This window comes from Melospiza georgiana, chromosome 10 (genome assembly GCF_028018845.1).
Source record: "Melospiza georgiana isolate bMelGeo1 chromosome 10, bMelGeo1.pri, whole genome shotgun sequence".
In the NCBI taxonomy this organism is placed as follows: domain Eukaryota; kingdom Metazoa; phylum Chordata; class Aves; order Passeriformes; family Passerellidae; genus Melospiza; species Melospiza georgiana.
The window spans coordinates 524,707-542,198 of NC_080439.1; the positions used below are offsets into that span (position 1 = coordinate 524,707).

The following is a 17,492-nucleotide window of genomic DNA, read 5'->3' on the forward strand; positions in this document are numbered from 1 at the left end:
GGTGCCTCCGGTGCTGCGCCGCTCCGAGAGCTCCGGCCGGGGATGAGCGGGGATCGGTGGAGCCGCCCGGGGATGGATGGGTCGGGGAGCCGCTCCGGAGATGGATCGGTCAGGAGATCGGTCAGGGAACCGCTCCGGAGATGGATCGGTCAGAAGGATCGGCCGGGGAACTCCGGGGATGGATGGATCGATCAGGGAGCCGCTCCGGGGATGGATGGGTCGGGGAGCCGCTCCGGGCGCGGATCAGCCTCGGAGCCGGTCCCGGTCCAGCCGTGCGGAGCCGCTCCCGGGAGCCTCAGCCGCTCCTGCCCGCCCGCCGTGCCCGCGCCCCGCCGCTGCCCCAGCGCAGCCCTGCGAGGATTGCGGAGCAAAAGGGGAAGGGCTGGCGAGCCGGGCCGTGCCCCTGCCCAGCTGTGCCCCTCTCTGGCTCTGGCCGTGCCCAGCTCTGGCCGTGCCCCTGCCCAGCCCTGGCCGTGCCCGGCTCCCGGCCCGCAGCTGTCCCGGCTGCAGAGCAGCGCCGAGCGCCTTTCGGGACAGAAAGCGCAGCTGGCACAGCGGCCGGAGGGCTGGGCCGCCGGGCTGGATGGAGTTTGCTTTTCCTAAGCCGTTCCCAGGGCTGGCCGCGACCTTTGCTGTGACGCATCCTGCCCCGAGAGCCGCGGCTCGGAGCTCGGCAGGGCTTGAAGCGGAGCCGCGGGCTCGCGTGGTGCCTGCCGGGGCTGGGACGTGGACTCTGGGGATTCGTGGTGGATCCTTGGTGCTTGGCTGTTTCCTCTCTTCTTTTTTGTGCTTTATTATTTTCTTTTAAGCTCAAACACCTGCTTGGCTTCCTCCCCTCCTCTTCCTCCCAAAAGTTTTGACATTGAGCACAGAATGAGTGGAAATGTATGGTAATAGAAGAGCTAATATCTTCTCTGTGGAAGTAGGAAAGGAGTATATATTCTGAGAGAGAGCTGAGGTTTGAGGAGATAGATAAATCAAGGTTTAAATGTTTATTTAAAAACTGTGAAATATGTACATTGTGTACCTTAGAACAAGTAAACATTTAGTGCAGGACTTGAGCTCTGCTTGACAGTGTGTCACCTAAACCCTACAGAAAACACACAATTCCTCATGGACTTTGCTTCTGTGAGAGTTTATCTGTGTAAAGAAAGGGTCCAAAGCCATGGGGAAACACATGCACCTTCTCCCTGCGTGCTGCTGCCATATCCACATGCTTTACATGGGGCCACTGTGAGCTACCCTGAACCCCCAGTGCCTTCCTTCTCCAGATTTCACTGAACATCTCTCAGTGCAATAAGGAGTATCTTGAGAGGCAGAGCTGTCTGCACATTCTTGTCCATACTCTTGTCCCCTCTCCATCCTGAGACTCACAGCCCAAAGCTGCAGTGGTCAATCCATGGCTTTGGGGTTGGGTTTGGGCGTTGGCTTCAGTGACAATTTTGTACTTTCCCCATGGATCAGGCTGAACAAATGGGGCACGAGGCTTCTCAGGGGCTCCCCAGAAGACACCAGGCAGCCAAGCTTCTCCTCTATTTCCGTGCACCCTGTGGTCATTTCCTGAAGCAGGGATGGGGAGGAGTGAATCAGATAAGGCTTTGGTTTAAAAGCCACAGGCTCTCTAAGAGAGAGAAGCCCCAAAGAAGAGGATGTGCAGTGTTCTCCAGTGTAAGATGCCAGTCTGTGATGGATTAAATGTTGCAGCACAGTTAATTTTTTGCAGTGAGAAGTAAGCAGTTGTCCAGGGCAGAGGATTAAGGGCTCAAAGAGAGGGTGAGGAGCCTGAGCTCTGTGTACAGCTTCACCCCATTGGAATGGCTCTGGGCAGCTGGGCAAACCCAGGGGTTGCTCTGTTGTACAAACATGGGGATTTTTCCAACATGCCAGCCAAATCCAATGTTTAAGGATCTCAAGATATGGCTGCTGTTTCCAAAGGGTTATAAAGTGGGCAGTGAGCATGGTCACTAGAAGGCCCTGCACTCTGCCATGCACTTTAGGTGGCTGAAGAACAAACTGATAATGTATTTTACCTTTAGCCATACAAGTCTGCTTCTTCCCCCAAACACCAAAATTTCCAGCTGCTGGCTGTGCTATTGAGAGGAGCTGTCAACCCTCTGCCTGAGCTGAGGGCCCAAGAGGGGAATCCTTTGCAGGGTCCTGGTGGTGGCTATTGAGAGAAGCTGTTAACCCTCTGCCTGAGCTGAGGCCCAAGGAGGGAACCCTTTGCAGGGTCCTGGTGGTGGCTATTGAGAGGAGCTGTTAACCCTCTGCCTGAGCTGAGGCCCAAGGAGGGAACCCTTTGCAGGGTCCTGGTGGTGGGTTGTGCCCCAGCGAGGGGAGAGCGCTGCTGGCGTGTCCCAGCAGGTCTGTTGTGCTGGGCTGGTTTGGCTCCTGCCCTGGCTGGAGCAGCAGTGCAGGGAGGGCTGGCAGCTCTGCAGCCCTGGCTGGGCTGATGGGTCCTGCCGGAGCTCTAATGCAGGGGTTCCAAAGGCAGCCCCAGGCCTTGGCCATGGGGAGGGGTGTCTGTGCCCAGGGCCTCTCCTGTGCCCTCCCCAGCCCAGCTGGCAGAGCTGCCAGTGCTGCCAGCCCTCCTGAGCACCAATCCATGCAGGTCCTGGGCTGTCAGTGGCCAGCGCTGGGAACTGCTGAAAGCAGGATGAGCAAAAAAAAATGTTTTTTAGGATAATCCCCCCAGAAGCCAGCTAATTACAAAAGTATTGCAGGACTTCCAGCTGTGTTTTTGCCCTGTCAAATCTGCCAGCAAATGTTTTCGTCTCGGTTTTGTTTGGGTGATGGGTGGGTGCCTGCTGAGCCCTTACAAGGATCTGTCTGGGGCTCTCTCATCAGGCTGTGCCCACGTTTGGGTGGCACCACTGCTGCTCCAGGCTGGTGTTTGCCCTTAGGGGGTGGCAGGAGAGGGGCCTGGGCTGGACTGAACTAGAAAACCCTTCATGCGGGATCTGATCGAGTAATTTTCCTTACTTAGTCAAAGCAGGCTTTCCTGCAGATGGTCCTCTTGTCCTTCAGGCACAGACAGCAGTTTTTCTAGTTGCACATTTGTACTTCAAAGGCCATCGACATAATTTTTGCAATTTCTCCCGTGTCTCTTCCTCAAAAGACAATTGTGTTTAAAGCACCTCATTTTCTGACTTCAGAATAATGCATTCTACATCTGCAGCCTTTCCAGGAAATGGGGATCTTTTGATTTCATTTTGTGTGCAAGATAAACTCTCCTCAAAAACTGCACAAATAACTCCTTTATCTTTTCCACATTTTTCTTTCTTTCCTTTTTTTTTTTTTTTTTTTTCCTTTTTTTCTCCTGCCTCTTTCTCATTCTTCCACCATTTCTGGTCACAAGGTTAATATCTGTCACAAGGTTAATATCTGGTCACAAGTGTCTTGATCACAAGCCTATATCTGGGTGAGCACTGGGCATAGATGAGGACAGAAATCTTGTGAAATGGTGTCTCTTGTGGGGAGGTGAGGAGGACAAGCCCGTCCGTCTGTCCCTGCAGCGTTGTGTTGGATTCTCATGCCCCAGTCGGATGCAGAATTGGGGTACCTTTTATGCCTCAGTAGCCCCTGGTGTGTGAGGCTCTGTGGTGGGACTGCAGCCCAACCTTCCTGTGTCTGTGGGTGCTGTGACAGGACAGCTGTGTGGGTAGGGGTGGGTTTGGTTTGCAGAGCGTTTCTGGTTAACACAGACCACAGGGCTCCATCCGCCCCGGCGCCTGCACCACGGGCCCCTTGGCAGGTCGAGTTTTGCATTTTCTTCACTGCTTTATCCTTCCAACCCTGGCCTCCATGCCATGTTGAGTTTTGCATTTTCTTCACTGCTTTATCCTTCCAACCCTGGCCTCCATGGCAAGTTGAGTTTTGCATTTTCTTCACTGCTTTATCCTTCCAACCCTGGCCTCCATGCCATGTTGAGTTTTGCATTTTCTTCACTGCTTTATCCTTCCAACCCTGGCCTCCATGCCATGTTGAGTTTTTGCATTTTCTTCACTGCTTTATCCTTCCAACCCTGGCCTCCATGCCATGTTGAGTTTTGCATTTTCTTCACTGCTTTATCCTTCCAACCCTGGCCTCCATGCCATGTTGAGTTTTGCATTTTCTTCACTGCTTTATCCTTCCAACCCTGGCCTCCATGCCATGTTGAGTTTTTGCATTTTCTTCACTGCTTTATCCTTCCAACCCTGGCCTCCATGCCATGTTGAGTTTTGCATTTTCTTCACTGGTTTCTGCTTCCAGCCCTGACCAGGCTGGGTGAACCTGCCACGGCCACCCTCTTTGTCAGTGCTTTCCCACTGCTTCATCCACCTCGAGAGTGGAGGGTGCCAATGCAAGGACAGATTTTTAGAAATTTGGTGGGTTTAGTTTCCTTTTTTAGGATTCCTGTGAAGCTGCATTGGTATAAAGTCACAGGAAAGGTCATTAGTAGAAAAACCACAGAAACCGAGTGCAAAATAAATGTGATGACAAAAGTCCTGCAGCAGTAGTGATCTGGAGCTGGCTCTGAGTACAGGTTCAAATCACATTTCTGCCACAATAATGCCCTGGCATGGAGAGCTCTGCCTTGGCTATTCAATCAGAATATGAAAGATATAATTGCATTTGAGTTACAAACACTGTAATGCACATCTTCCTGAATGTAAAAAACCCCAAATGTTAATGAGTTGTTCAGAAATTGCTCCTTGCATTCTTGGATCAGATCTGCTGTTGTAGTTCCACCAGAAAACTGTGTTTCCTCTTAAAAATGGGACTCTGGGGCTGAAGAGCCAGAGTTTATATCCATGTCTGCTCTGATGAGGCTCTCTGAAAGGGCAGTCACAGGTCAGAGACTTTCCACACAACCTCCTTGGGGCTTTTTCTTTCACGATGAACTCTTAGCGACCAAATTTCCATGTCAAATCTGGATAAATTAAATATAGTTATCTGGTACTTGGGGATTGGGATGTTGTTGTACAATTCATATTTAGCCCTGGGAAAATACTTCCCAAGGAGCATCTTCAAAGAGCCGTCATGCATGTGGGTGTGCACAAAGCAGCGACCAGATTGTCACAGATATATACACCAGTCGAGGAGAGCGGGCTGCTCTGGGGCGGCTGTGCAGTGCAGGGCTGCATGCTGCATGTGGGGCTCGGGCTGCAGGGCTGCCTGCATGCAGGGCTGCTCTGGGGCGGCTGTGCAGTGCAGGGCTGCATGCTGCATGTGGGGCTCGGGCTGCAGGGCTGCCTGCATGCAGGGCTGCTCTGGGGCGGCTGTGCAGTGCAGGGCTGCATGCTGCATGTGGGGCTCGGGCTGCAGGGCTGCCTGCATGCAGGGCTGCTCTGGGGCGGCTGTGCAGTGCAGGGCTGCATGCTGCATGGGGGGCTCGGGCTGCAGGGCTGCCTGCATGCAGGGCTGCTCTGGGGCGGCTGTGCAGTGCAGGGCTGCATGCATGCATGGCTGCATGCAAGGCTCAGGCTGCAGCACTGCCTGCATGCGGGGCTCAGGCTGCAGGGCTGGGTGCATGCAGGGCTCAGGCTGCATGCAGGGCTCAGGCTGCAGCGCTGCCTGCAATCAGGGCTCAGGCTGCATGCAGGGTTCAGGCTGCAGCGCTGCCTGCAATCAGAGCTCAGCTGCATGCAGGGGCTGCTCCTGCCTGGCCTGCATGCAGGGGCTGCATGGCTGTGCCTTCCCTTCCCACATTTCACATGGATTTCCCTTCTGGGACCCGTCCCAGACGCTGCTGATTGCTTCATCCCTGTGTCCCTGCGCAGGGGGAATATTCAGGCTGAGCTTTGGAGGGCACCATGCCATCACCTGAGTGTAGCTGCTTTGGGTGACTGATTTTTTGGTGGAAAGCTCTTATGTGAGGGTTCAGCAGTTTCCCTCCTAGGGGGAAGCACCATGAAAATCCATCCTTCAGGTGAAATTTCGTGGGCAGTGAGAAGGGCGGTGAGCGTGCATCCCGTCGGGAGGGCACACGCACACCGGGGGATGCAGGCTGTGGATGCACACAGCACACCGGGGGATGCAGGCTGTGGATGCACACAGCACACCGGGGGATGCAGGCTGTGGATGCACACAGCACACCGGGGGATGCAGGCTGTGGATGCACACGCACACCGGGGGATGCAGGCTGTGGATGCACACAGCACACCGGGGGATGCAGGCTGTGGATGCACAGAGCACACCGGGGGATGCAGGCTGTGGATGCACACAGCACACCGGGGGATGCAGGCTGTGGATGCACACAGCACACCGGGGGATGCAGGCTGTGGATGCACAGAGCACACCGGGGGATGCAGGCTGTGGATGCACAGAGCACACCGGGGGATGCAGGCTGTGGATGCACACAGCACACCGGGGGATGCAGGCTGTGGATGCACACAGCACACCGGGGGATGCAGGCTGTGGATGCACAGAGCACACCGGGGGATGCAGGCTGTGGATGCACACAGCACACCGGGGGATGCAGGCTGTGGATGCACACAGCACACCGGGGGATGCAGGCTGTGGATGCACACAGCACACCGGGGGATGCAGGCTGTGGATGCACACAGCACACCGGGGGATGCAGGCTGTGGATGCACACAGCAGCACACCAGGGGATGCAGGCTGTGGATGCACACAGCACACCGGGGGATGCAGGCTGTGGATGCAGGCTCCCTCTGGTTGGGTTTGCAGCCCCCCTGCCCTGCCCCAGCAGCTCCCCGCGGGCCAGGGCCGGCCCCAGCCCCTGCTCTGCCTCCTCAGCTGCCTTGGGTGCCCTCTGCTCGGCACCAGCAGGGACACTGCCCCTGAAGGGGCTCTCGGGGCTTTGCTGGGCTTGCGGGGGAAGCCCCCCGCCCACCTGGGAAAAGGCCATTGTGGATTTAACACAGCAACCATCAGGCACAATTTAACAAGCCATAAACCCTCCGTGATCTACACTTGAGAAAGGGAGACCAGAAGCACTCAGCCTTGATTGGCTTTAACCATATAAGACCTGAGGGGACAGACTTTGGTTAGGAACGTCAGTTCTGTGGGCAGATCTTCCAGTCCTCAATGCTATCATTCAATTTCATCTGGTGCTTGTCAGAATTTAAGCTATGCAACCCAGTCCCCAAGCTGGCTCTCTTAATATGGTTTTGTATGTGCATGGACTGCTCAGGGTGCAAGATGGCAGATTTGGTCCCAGAACTTGTCTGCTGTGTGTGACCAGTTTTCTACAAAGCTGATTGGGAAACAGGGTTTATCTGTGGTATTTTAGCTATTTAAAATATTTTTATTTAAAGTAGGATAAATAGCCAAAGTATTCTGACTTCCTTACCAGAAATACTCTCTCCTAATCATGTAAGTGGTTTCATAATACTTGTATTAATCCAAATATTATCATACTTACATTTCAACTTCTTAATTATTCATAAACCAAAATCTAAACCTAAACCGATAGTGTTAAAAAAATAGAAGAAAGAAACTGCTCTTTCAGTGGAAAGCTTTATGAAAGATGTTCTCATGCAGAGCTTAATTTTGTCATTTGGGTGCTGCATTTTGAGGATTTTCTGGTGTGTTGTTTTTTTTGTGTGTGTATGGGAAGGGAAGTGGTTGGAGTGTCAGACAGTGGCCGATGGGCTGTTGCCATCTCCTGCCCGTGCGGCTGCACTGCACGGGGCTGGCTGTGAGCACGGGCTGCTCAGGGCTCCCGACAGCTCCAGCCTGCCTTTGCCAGCTCCGGCAGGCTTTGTGCCAGCAGGTTTTGCTCTAAACAAACCTGATTTAATCCCAGCGAGCCCAGGACAGACTGACCCACGTGGGCATCACAGGGTGCAGAGGGCTCAGTGCAGGTGCCGGGTGAGGGACACGGAGCCCCGGGGCTGTGGCACAGAGCCGAGTGGCACCAGAGCCCTGCCCTGGGCACACCGAGGGTGCCCACGGGGCCTGTGCCACCTCCTGCCCTCCCCTTCCCCTGCTGCCTTCTGCAGACCTGGGGAACAGGGTTCCTGCCAGTGGGTCTGCTCAATGCCAGAGAGCCCATCCTGGCTGCAGCCTCCCGGCCCGGGGCTGCTTTCTGAGCCCAGGCAGCCTCGTGGTGGCCCCAAAGCAACCAACCAACCCTAACCGGCCAGTCTGCCCACCCACCCAAACACCCCAGCCCCACAGAGTGATGACTTCCAAACCAACCAACCAACCGTAACCAGCCAGCCTGCCCACCCACCCAAACACCCCAGCCCCACGGAGTGATGACTCCAAACCAACCAACCCTAACCAGCCAGCCTGCCCACCCACCCAAACACCCCAGCCCCACGGAGTGAGCCCGATCCCTGCGGGGATGGAATCTGAGGTGGATGTTGCTGAGCTGGCACAGAAAAGCTGAATGTGTCTGCACATCCCTCAATGAGATTCCGTGGTCAGAGACTTAGAGACGTTTTATTTACATGATATACAAGCACCCTCCCAGGTCAGCGCAGTCTCTGGGGTGCCCTCAGACGTCGGTGTACTCGTGGTAGATGCGCACCTCCGACCTCCTGACGCTCTGCAGGGACCTGATGCTCTCACTCCTGGTTCTCATGTTGGATTTCCTGAACAGCCTTCGAGAGAATGATCGGCACATGAAAAAATAAATGATGGGATCCAGACAGACGTTGCATGCGGACAGGAACAGGGTCATTTCCTTACAGTAATACAAGATTCTATGTGCAGAGTCATCTAAAATTTTGTCCAGATGACTGAAAGTGAAGGGTATTCGGCACAAATGGTAGGGCAAAAAGCAGGTGAAAAACACAGCCACGACAACCCTTATACTCTGGTTGTGCTTCCTCTTCCGGCTGGAGGAGCTGATGAACTGTTTGCTGGATTTGTAGATGTACCTGGAAATGGCAATGTAGCAGCCTATCAGCACCACCAGCACCACCACGAACATGCAGGTGTTGATGTAGATGACGGCCGCGTGCCACTTGACTCCCAGGGGAGACTTCAGCTTCAGGCAGTCGTCCACGTTGCGCCTGGTGGGGTAGCCGTTGGTGAGGATGAGGTTCGGCAGCGCCAGGAACGCCATCACCACCCAGACGCAGGCCGACAGCACCTTGGTGAAGGTGATGCTGTACATGCGCGAGTCCCCGAAGGGCTTCACCACCTTCAGGTAGCGGTCGATGCTGATGAGGCCCAGGAAGACGATGGTGGTGTACATGTTGGCGTAGAACAGCACCGTGCTATAGCGGCACAGGAAGGAGTTGAAGTGCCACGGCCCCAGCCGCGAGTCCTGGATGATCTTGAACGGGAACGTCAGCGTCATGAGCAGGTCTGCCACCACAATGTTCTTGAGGTAAAAGATGAAGCTGGTCTTGTTCCTGATGTGGAAGAAGATCCAGACGGCCAGGCCGTTGAGCAGGAGGCTGGCCAGGAAGATGAGGAGGTAGAGCACGGGCAGCACGATGGTGGTGAACTCGTCCCGCGCCGCCGAGCTGCCGTTGGGCCAGCTGCTGTTCTCGGGGCTGGGGCGGCTCTCTGCGGGACAGGGACACCACGGCAAGGGTTTAGGGTGCTTTACGGGTGGGGACAAGGGAGGGACACAATGGTAAAGCTTCATGGGTGGGGACAAGTGAGGGAAACTACAGGTAAAGCTTCATGGTGCTTTATGGGTGGGCCAAGGGAGGGAAACAACAGGTAAAGCTTCATGGTGCTTTTAAAGTGGGGACAAATGAGGGGAACAACAGGTAAATCTTCATGGTGCTTTACAGACAGGACCAAGCAAGGAAACAATGGTAAAGCTCTATGGTGTTTTGCAGATGGGACCAAGCAAGGAAACAATGGTAAAGCTCTATGGTGTTTTGCAGATGGGACCAAGCAAGGAAACAATGGTAAAGCTCTATGGTGTTTTGCAGATGGGACCAAGCAAGGAAACAATGGTAAAGCTCTATGGTGCTTTACAGACAGGACCAAGCAAGGAAACAATGGTAAAGCTCTATGGTGTTTTGCAGATGGGACCAAGCAAGGAAACAATGGTAAAGCTCTATGGTGTTTTACAGATGGGACCAAGCAAGGAAACAATGGTAAAGCTCTCTGCTGCTTTACAGACTTGGCCAGTTTGGAGCTGCCCTCTCTGGCAGTCTGAGGCTGCCGGGTGAGCCATAACTCAGAGCTGCGGGTTGTCAGCTCTTGGCTTTCTTGACAGAGTGTGACTTGTGAGCTGAGATGTTTGTCATGGGACAGGGCTCTGGAGAGACTCCTCAGGCCTATCAAAACGTGAATTTTAACTTGGTTTACTTAAATGTACTCAAAAGTCACAGTCTCAGGGGGATTTTAAGATTTCATATGTAAATGTTTGCGAAAAGCTTATAAACTGTGCCATAAATGTCAGTATGTTTTGTTTCATGCTGTTTATGCTCTGACCTTGTCTGGTGAGGCAAAGCAGGCTGGCTGTGGGGCAGGCTGGGCAGTGCTCACGCAGCCGTGCTGCAATGACTGATTTCTTTCAAAAGCTGGTAGGAACTACAGTAATAGAATAAACACTTATCAATCTCTTGTATTTCCGTTGTTATTTTACCTGGCAGTTTTCCATAGGACAAATTGTACCCCATCCTTTGTGTTGCTGTAGGTTTCTGGCTGAAATGCTCTTCAGGAGTCCCACTGGCAGCCGTGGGTCTGGGATGCAGCAGGGCCTGTGCCAGGATGATGTTCTGGGGAAAGAAAATCCAAATTGAAACCAAAGGAAAGTAGAAGAGCCCACCTTGGAGCTCCTGTCCATGTCCCCTGCATGAGAGGAGCCCTGTGAAAGGAGCTGCCTCTGGAGTTCCCAGAGAGGGAGGTGAGGTGGCTGACGCTGCACAGTGGTTCTGCTGTCAGGGCTTCACTATTGCCCTCTTCTTGCTCATTTCAGTGAGTAGATTTTTTTTTTTTAATCATCATTCACTTCTTGAAGCAAAAAAGTTTTATCAGTAATTATGAGATATGTGTGTATAAGTTCATAGTGTATTCCCGAAATTGGGGTGGAAATGACAAGTTCCTGTTCCTTTTTCATAGAAACTGGCACACAAGGAGCAGTTTCTGAAACCTGCAGAAACTCATTAATGCCATATGGCATCACAATGTTTGATATTGTCAAAAGGGATTTTGCCAGTACCAGTTTGTAAGGCTGTTCTCCAAATTGTTCTTGCCTCAGTCAGTATGCAAATGCAGTAACTTTTCTGGGATTCGTTTTTTGCTTACAAATTTTGCTAGGAAAACTGGCAAATGGTTCAGATCTCACCAATTCCACAAGACCCAACTGCTCTCATGGGAACAAATAGAGGATGGGATTCCTGCAGCCCTTTTGCAGATCAGAACTGTTCTCGGTGCCAGCCCCATGTAGGAACTGTGTTGTGTGGCACTAGATGGCACCAAAGCAAGTAATGGTGCGTGAAAGCATCAGTAAAAACCTTTAACTTGGGTATTTTAACCTTTTTACCAGTCTGGCTTATTGGCTGGCACTGTTTGCTCTGACAGTGACGAGGCTGTCAAAGGGGTTGCAGGTGTTGTGTTTTGAGTAGCAGTAATCCATCATTGCTGTAGTTGTAATAGTCCATCCACTGCTGTTGTTGAGGAGTTGCAGCTCTCTTTTCTGCCCAGCAGGCAGAGATCAAAAGAGTACGTGATTTTATGAAAAGATGCATATCTAACTCCTTATGTAAATAAGGTGCTTATTTCCCTGCTTTTCTGGGTTTCCTTTAAGTCTGCATAATTCCTGGCCCCTGGAAATCTCCCTGTTCTCAGGCTCTTCAGGCAGGTGCTCCATGAAACCCTCAGCGCAGGGAAGGCAGGAGGTGCTGGTACCTGGGGTTGGAGCAGAGCAGGAGGGGCTGCTGTGTGCCCTGAGTACCCCTGGGAATGCTGCAGCATGGCTGGGGCTGCTGTGTGCTCTGTGTACCCCTGGGAAAATGCTGCAGCATTGCTGGGAATGCTGTGTGCCCTGCTGTGACCCTGGGAATGCTGCAGCAGCATTGCTGGGGCTCTGTGTGCCCTGTGTACCCCTGGGAATGCTGCAGCAGCATGGCTGGGAATGCTGGGGCTGCCTCTGTGTGCCCTGGGCTGCACACAGCTGCTGTCCCTCTGCTGTCCCTCTGCAGTGTCCCCAGAGCCATTCCTGTCGTGGCCCTGCTGAGCCCTGCCCAGGGCAGACCCTGCCCTGTGTCCCTGCCCAGGGAAGGTGTGACCACCCTTGGGGACATCCAGGCCCCTGGAACCATCCTGGGGGCTGGGTGCTGGTGTGCAGGCCAACCATCTCTGTGTCTTCTTGTTCCAGATGGTTTTGGTGTCAGGATATGTCCCAAAATGATCTCAACACACGTGGCTGGGAACAGAAAGCAGCGAACTGTTCCCCAGTGTGAGCTGTGCCAGGGGGCTTTGGGGCCTGTGCTCAGCACTCCTGAGCTCAGCGTTGCTCTGGTGGCTGCAGGGCGGAGCAGAGAGGCTGCACCTGCACCTGCCTGCCCTCCCCACACACCAGAGCAGCTCTGCAGCTCAGAGCTTTGGAGGCTTCCCCAAACAGGGCTGTGCAGCAGTGCTGGTGGGATGCTCCTGCTGCAGAGCTGCTGTGTGATGGAAGGGATGCACAGCCATGTCCTGTACCACAGAGCTGCTGTGTGATGGAAGGGATGCAGAGCTGTGGTCCTGCTGCAGAGCTGCTGTGTGATGGAAGGGATGCACAGCCATGTCCTGTACCACAGAGCTGCTGTGTGATGGAAGGGATGCAGAGCTGTGGTCCTGCTGCAGAGCTGCTGTGTGATGGAAGGGATGCACAGCCATGTCCTGTACCACAGAGCTGGGTGTGTGACAGAAGGTGGGATGCAGGGCCATGGTCCTGCTCAGACTCAGAGTCCAAAGGAGTTTCCAGAGTTCCCTATCAAAGCCTGCCAGGCTGAGGGGTGCTGTGGTGGGCAGAGCACTGAGAGCAGTGTGGCTCCATTATTTACACACTGGGGTAGTGATCAAGTGTAGAGCTGGGGTATCTGTCCTCTGTAGCTTCATTCTTTCCAGCAAAGCCTGCTACACTGCAGATTCCAGGAGTAGGAACACATTTGTTATATGGAGAATTCACTCTTTTTCATGTGTTTTATTGCAATGGGAGATGAAGACTGTGCTCTCTTTGAAGAGTATTTTAGGGTATTTTGCAGATGCTCGCTGTCTGTGTACTCTAGTTGTGGATTTTTTACTTGTCTGAATACAGTATTTTTGTGCTCAGCAGGGCTGCCTTTCCTCTCCTTGTCCAGTTTTCTGGACACTTTCCTCACCAATTTTATCCTAAGCAGCTGTCTCAGTCTGCTATACAAATATATTCTGCTTGGAAGGCTTTGAAGATGCACTAGAAGCTCTCTGCTTTATCCAGCAGCTTTGTAAAGCAGAATACATTTTACTTCTTGTAGCTTCTGTACTTTGTCAGTGGTTGATGAGATAATCTCTTGCTGCTGATGCGGACAGACTGGTTTATGTGCATGACTGATGTAACCTCAGAGAAGAAATGAAATAATAGGCTGCGTGGCAGCCTTCAGTGTCGGGTGGATAGGGAATGACTGCAGAGTTCTGGTGACTAAGGCTTTAAGTTACCTTCCTGTTTAAAGAAATTGTACATCCTCAAATCTAATATTTTTTCATCTTATTTAGAACTTTTTAGAGTTAGAAAACTCCCTTTGTGGCCTAGACCAGCTGTTCTAGGTCGTGGGGCTGCAGAGTCTCAAGCAATGTTTTTTATTTGGGCCCATAACTTGTTGGTGTCTGCCTCCTTGCCTCCTGCTGCACTCATCACCGTAAGGATGGGTAAATGACAGGGTTGGTGCAGCAATAGACATGTGGGGCAGATATTAAACCTGCCCTAGGCTGCTGCAAAGCCTTCTTTCCTTTGCCCATCAGAACCACATCACAGAGTTGTTGGTAAAGATGCAGGGGGAAAGCACTGGTGCAGGGCAAGAGCTTGTGTGCTGGAGCTGCTGCAGGCAGGCCTGAGCCTGTGCCTCTGCTCTCTGTGTCACCCACACCTGTCCCACGTCCCTGTCCCTGAGCAAGCCTCCATGCTCTGTTTGCCCTGCCTGCGTCCCTTTCTTTGTCTGAGTGCTGTCTCCTGCTCCCTGCAAGCCCAGTCCCAGCTGCCATGGCACTGCCGCCTTTCCCTTCCTTGGAGGCTTCTCTCAAAAATGGTCCAGCTCCCTTTTGGTGGAGGAGCATGTTAATGTGCTGGTAATGCACAGTGGAATAACCTGAAATTCCTGTTTAAGTCGCTGCCTGCCTCGGTGAGTTGCCCTCCTTGCTGAGCTGTGCACACTCTGAGGTTCTGGTGTTTTGTAGCACACTCTGATGGTTCTTTCTGGTGTTTTTGTAGCACACTCTGATGGTTCTTTCTGGTGTTTTGTAGCACACTCTGATGGTTCTTTCTGGTGTTTTTGTAGCACACTCTGATGGTTCTTTCTGGTGTTTTGTAGCACACTGGTTCTGGTGTTTTTGTAGCACACTCTGATGGTTCTTTCTGGTGTTTTGTAGCACACTCTGACGGTTCTGTTGTTTTGTAGCACTCTCTGATGGCTCTTTCTGGTGTTTTGTAGCACTCTCTGATGGTTCTGGTGTTTTGTAGCACACTCTGAGGTTCTGGTGTTTTGTAGCACACTCTGATGGTTCTGGTGTTTTTGTAGCACACTGATGGTTCTGTTGTTTTGTAGCACACTCTGAGGTTCTGGTGTTTTTGTAGCACACTCTGATGGTTCTGGTGTTTTTGTAGCACACTGAGGTTCTGGTGTTTTGTAGCACTCTGATGGTTCTTTCTGGTGTTTTGTAGCACTCTCTGATGGTTCTGGTGTTTTGTAGCACACTCTGAGGTTCTGGTGTTTTGTAGCACTCTCTGATGGTTCTGGTGTTTTGTAGCACACTGATGGTTCTTTCTGGTGTTTTGTAGCCAGAACCTCCTGGTGCTGGCCCTGCAGGGTGGGGTGGGAGCTCCTGGGGTCCCCCGTGCTCTGAGCAGTGCTGGAGCCCCCCGGTACTGAGCATGGGGTGTCAGACCCAGCAGGGTCCCTTCCTTGGCTGGGAGAGGGTGAGAGCAGTGCCCCCCGTACCCCCCGTGCCCCCATGCCCGTATAACTGTCCCAGCTGTGCCTCGTGCTGCCCCTCTCCTTAGTCCTAGCCAGAAATAGGAACCTGCATCTGCTCGGAAAGCTGCTCCAGCATCTGGCACAGCACCCCTTCTGTGTTTCAGGTTCCTCCTCGGGCTTCCCCCAGCTCTGCTCCCACACGTCTCAGAGCAGCATCCTGCCCTGGGAAGCTGCTGTGCAGCCGGCTTCCCTCTGCCTTTGGCTGCTCTCTGGGACCCTGGCCCTGCCCTGTCCGTCTGTCCTCGGGAGGGACAGGAAGGGCAGTGCCCAGGGGCACCCCTGCCCGGCCCTGAGCTGGCATCCAGGTGGGGATGCCCACGGGAGCAGCCCTCCCTGGCTCTGTGCTGGGACACGCTGCTGGCGGGGAGCAGTGTGGGTCCCCATCCCTGCCGTGCCAGTGTCACCTGTGCCCTGCAGAGCCCCCGCACTGGCACCGAGTGACAGCGCGGCTCAGAGCTCCTCTGGGACAGCTGGGACTGCCACGGGTGGCTGTGCCCGGGGTGGCCGTGCCCATGCCCAGCTGTGCCAAGGGCTGGCTGTGCCCGGGAGTGGCAGTGCCCATGCCCAGCTGTGCCAAGGGCTGGCTGTGCCAAGGGCTGGCCATGCCCATGCCCAGCTGTGCCCAGCCTGGCTGTGTCAGGCCCTGGCTGTGCCCAGCCTGGCTGTGTCACCTCTGAGGGTCATGGCAAGGTACAGCTGCACTGCTCCTGAGGACTGCAGTGGCTTTTGCATGGGGCTGAGTGCTCTGCCCACAGAGCTGGCATCACCTGGGCAGCAGGAGAGCAGCTGCTCTCGCTGCAGGAGAAGCTGGCTTGCAATCGCTGGCTGATTTTTGGAGGGGATAGAAAAAAAGAGAGCTCAGCACAGTGGTTGGCAGAGCTGGGATAATGAATGTTTTCTCATAAGGCAGCCTCTAATTAGCAAGGAGGAAAGGAGCTCTGGAATGTTTCCTTTGCTCCTTTGCAGAAGATGCTGCTGTTGGTTGTGGGAGCAGCCTGGGCCCTGCACAGAGGCTTTCCTTGGCCCCCACCCAGGATTCACCCCTGAGCTACGACCACGGGCAGGGCCCAGAGCCCCTGAGCAGGTGAGCAGGGGGCCCTGGCACTGCTGCAGAGCGCGGTGCCACGCTGGCAGTGCCATGGCACGGGTGGCATGTGCCTGTGCCCTGTCACTGGTGCCTGTGCCCTGTCACTGGTGCCACAGCTGCCATGGGAGAGCTGTGGCTGCCACACTCTGCTGCCCACCAGCAAAGGCCACAGTTGAGATGGTCAGGCTTGAGTCCGAGGATTTTACTGAAAAGATCCGCTTTTAGGTTTGCTTATTTCACTGCACAGCAAAAAAACGTTAAGTAAAAATTTCAAAATGACACTTTAAAAGAATCAATATGTCTGGGGCACAAACACAGAAATGCAGTGTGTGATTGGTAGCACTGCACCTTCATCTGTTGGACCTGTGTCTGTTGTGCCTCTATCACATCCCTCAGGGACCACTGTGAGAAAATATCTTGGGAAACAAAAGTAATTATTGGTATGTGCACATAGCCACTGCCATTTAAGCCTTTCAGTAACTCCAGTCTAACTTTCAGGCATTTTTCTTTGTGCTGAAGCAATTTCTATTGATTTTTTTGTATGCAGTCCTAATTCACATGACAGGAGCACCAAGAAATCCTTGTGTGCCTGTTTCTCTGTGCTCCAGTCCATCCTGCTGCCACACCGTGCTGTTTGCCACTCACAGCAGCACCACTGCCTGAAAGAGGAAGGAAAGGACACGGGGATTTCAGGGAGAAGTCCAGCCTGGTGCAAGGCCGTTATTTCTGGGGAGTTCTGCTGGCTCTGGGCACGGCATTGGGCACAGCTGTGGGAGCTGCTGCCCCTCCTGCCCCCAGCTCTGGCCCCTGGCACCGAGCAGTGCCTGCTGCTGCAGGGAGGGTGACACAGGCTGGTCCCAGTGCAGTTTGTGCTGCTCAGCATCTGCTGTCCCTTTGGATGCCACTGACATTGCCTTGAGCAAGAGCCAGAAGCAGTGGTTGCTGCAGCACCCTGTGTGAGGTTCATTGCTGGTCAGAAGTGGAAACCCAGCTTCTGATGGTTGACAGTGCAATGTTTGAGTTCATTTAGGGTGTTGCGGTATTTTTTTCTGTTGGAAGGGAATAATGTTGAAATGTAGGGATGGATCTTGCCTCCTTCCTCTGGAGTTCTCCGGGCAGCCCCGGATTGGTGTCTGCTGCAGCCTGGGCTCCCGTGGAGCTGATACAGGTGTGCCGAGGGTCTGGAGCTCAGGGTGTGTGTCGGGTGTGTTTCCAGCAGCCCCACTCTGTTGATAAGACTGCACAGTTGAGGTTCAGTGCTGTAGCTGGGGCACAGGAGGCTTGCCTGGCTTCTGCTGGTGCTCGCTGGATCAGAGAGGAGGCTCTTC

General features: G+C 53.6%; 1 protein-coding gene across 1 annotated transcript; it reads right to left on the reverse strand.

The window, feature by feature from the left end:
• Positions 1-8,449: 8,449 nt before the first annotated feature.
• On the reverse strand, positions 8,450-10,544 carry GPR87 (G protein-coupled receptor 87). The gene is made up of 2 exons (XM_058031372.1): positions 10,511-10,544; positions 8,450-9,471 (listed from the first exon to the last, which is right to left on the reverse strand). Exons 1-2 carry the CDS (start codon positions 10,542-10,544, stop codon positions 8,450-8,452), a joined length of 1,056 nt encoding a protein of 351 aa, XP_057887355.1.
• Positions 10,545-17,492: the final 6,948 nt, after the last annotated feature.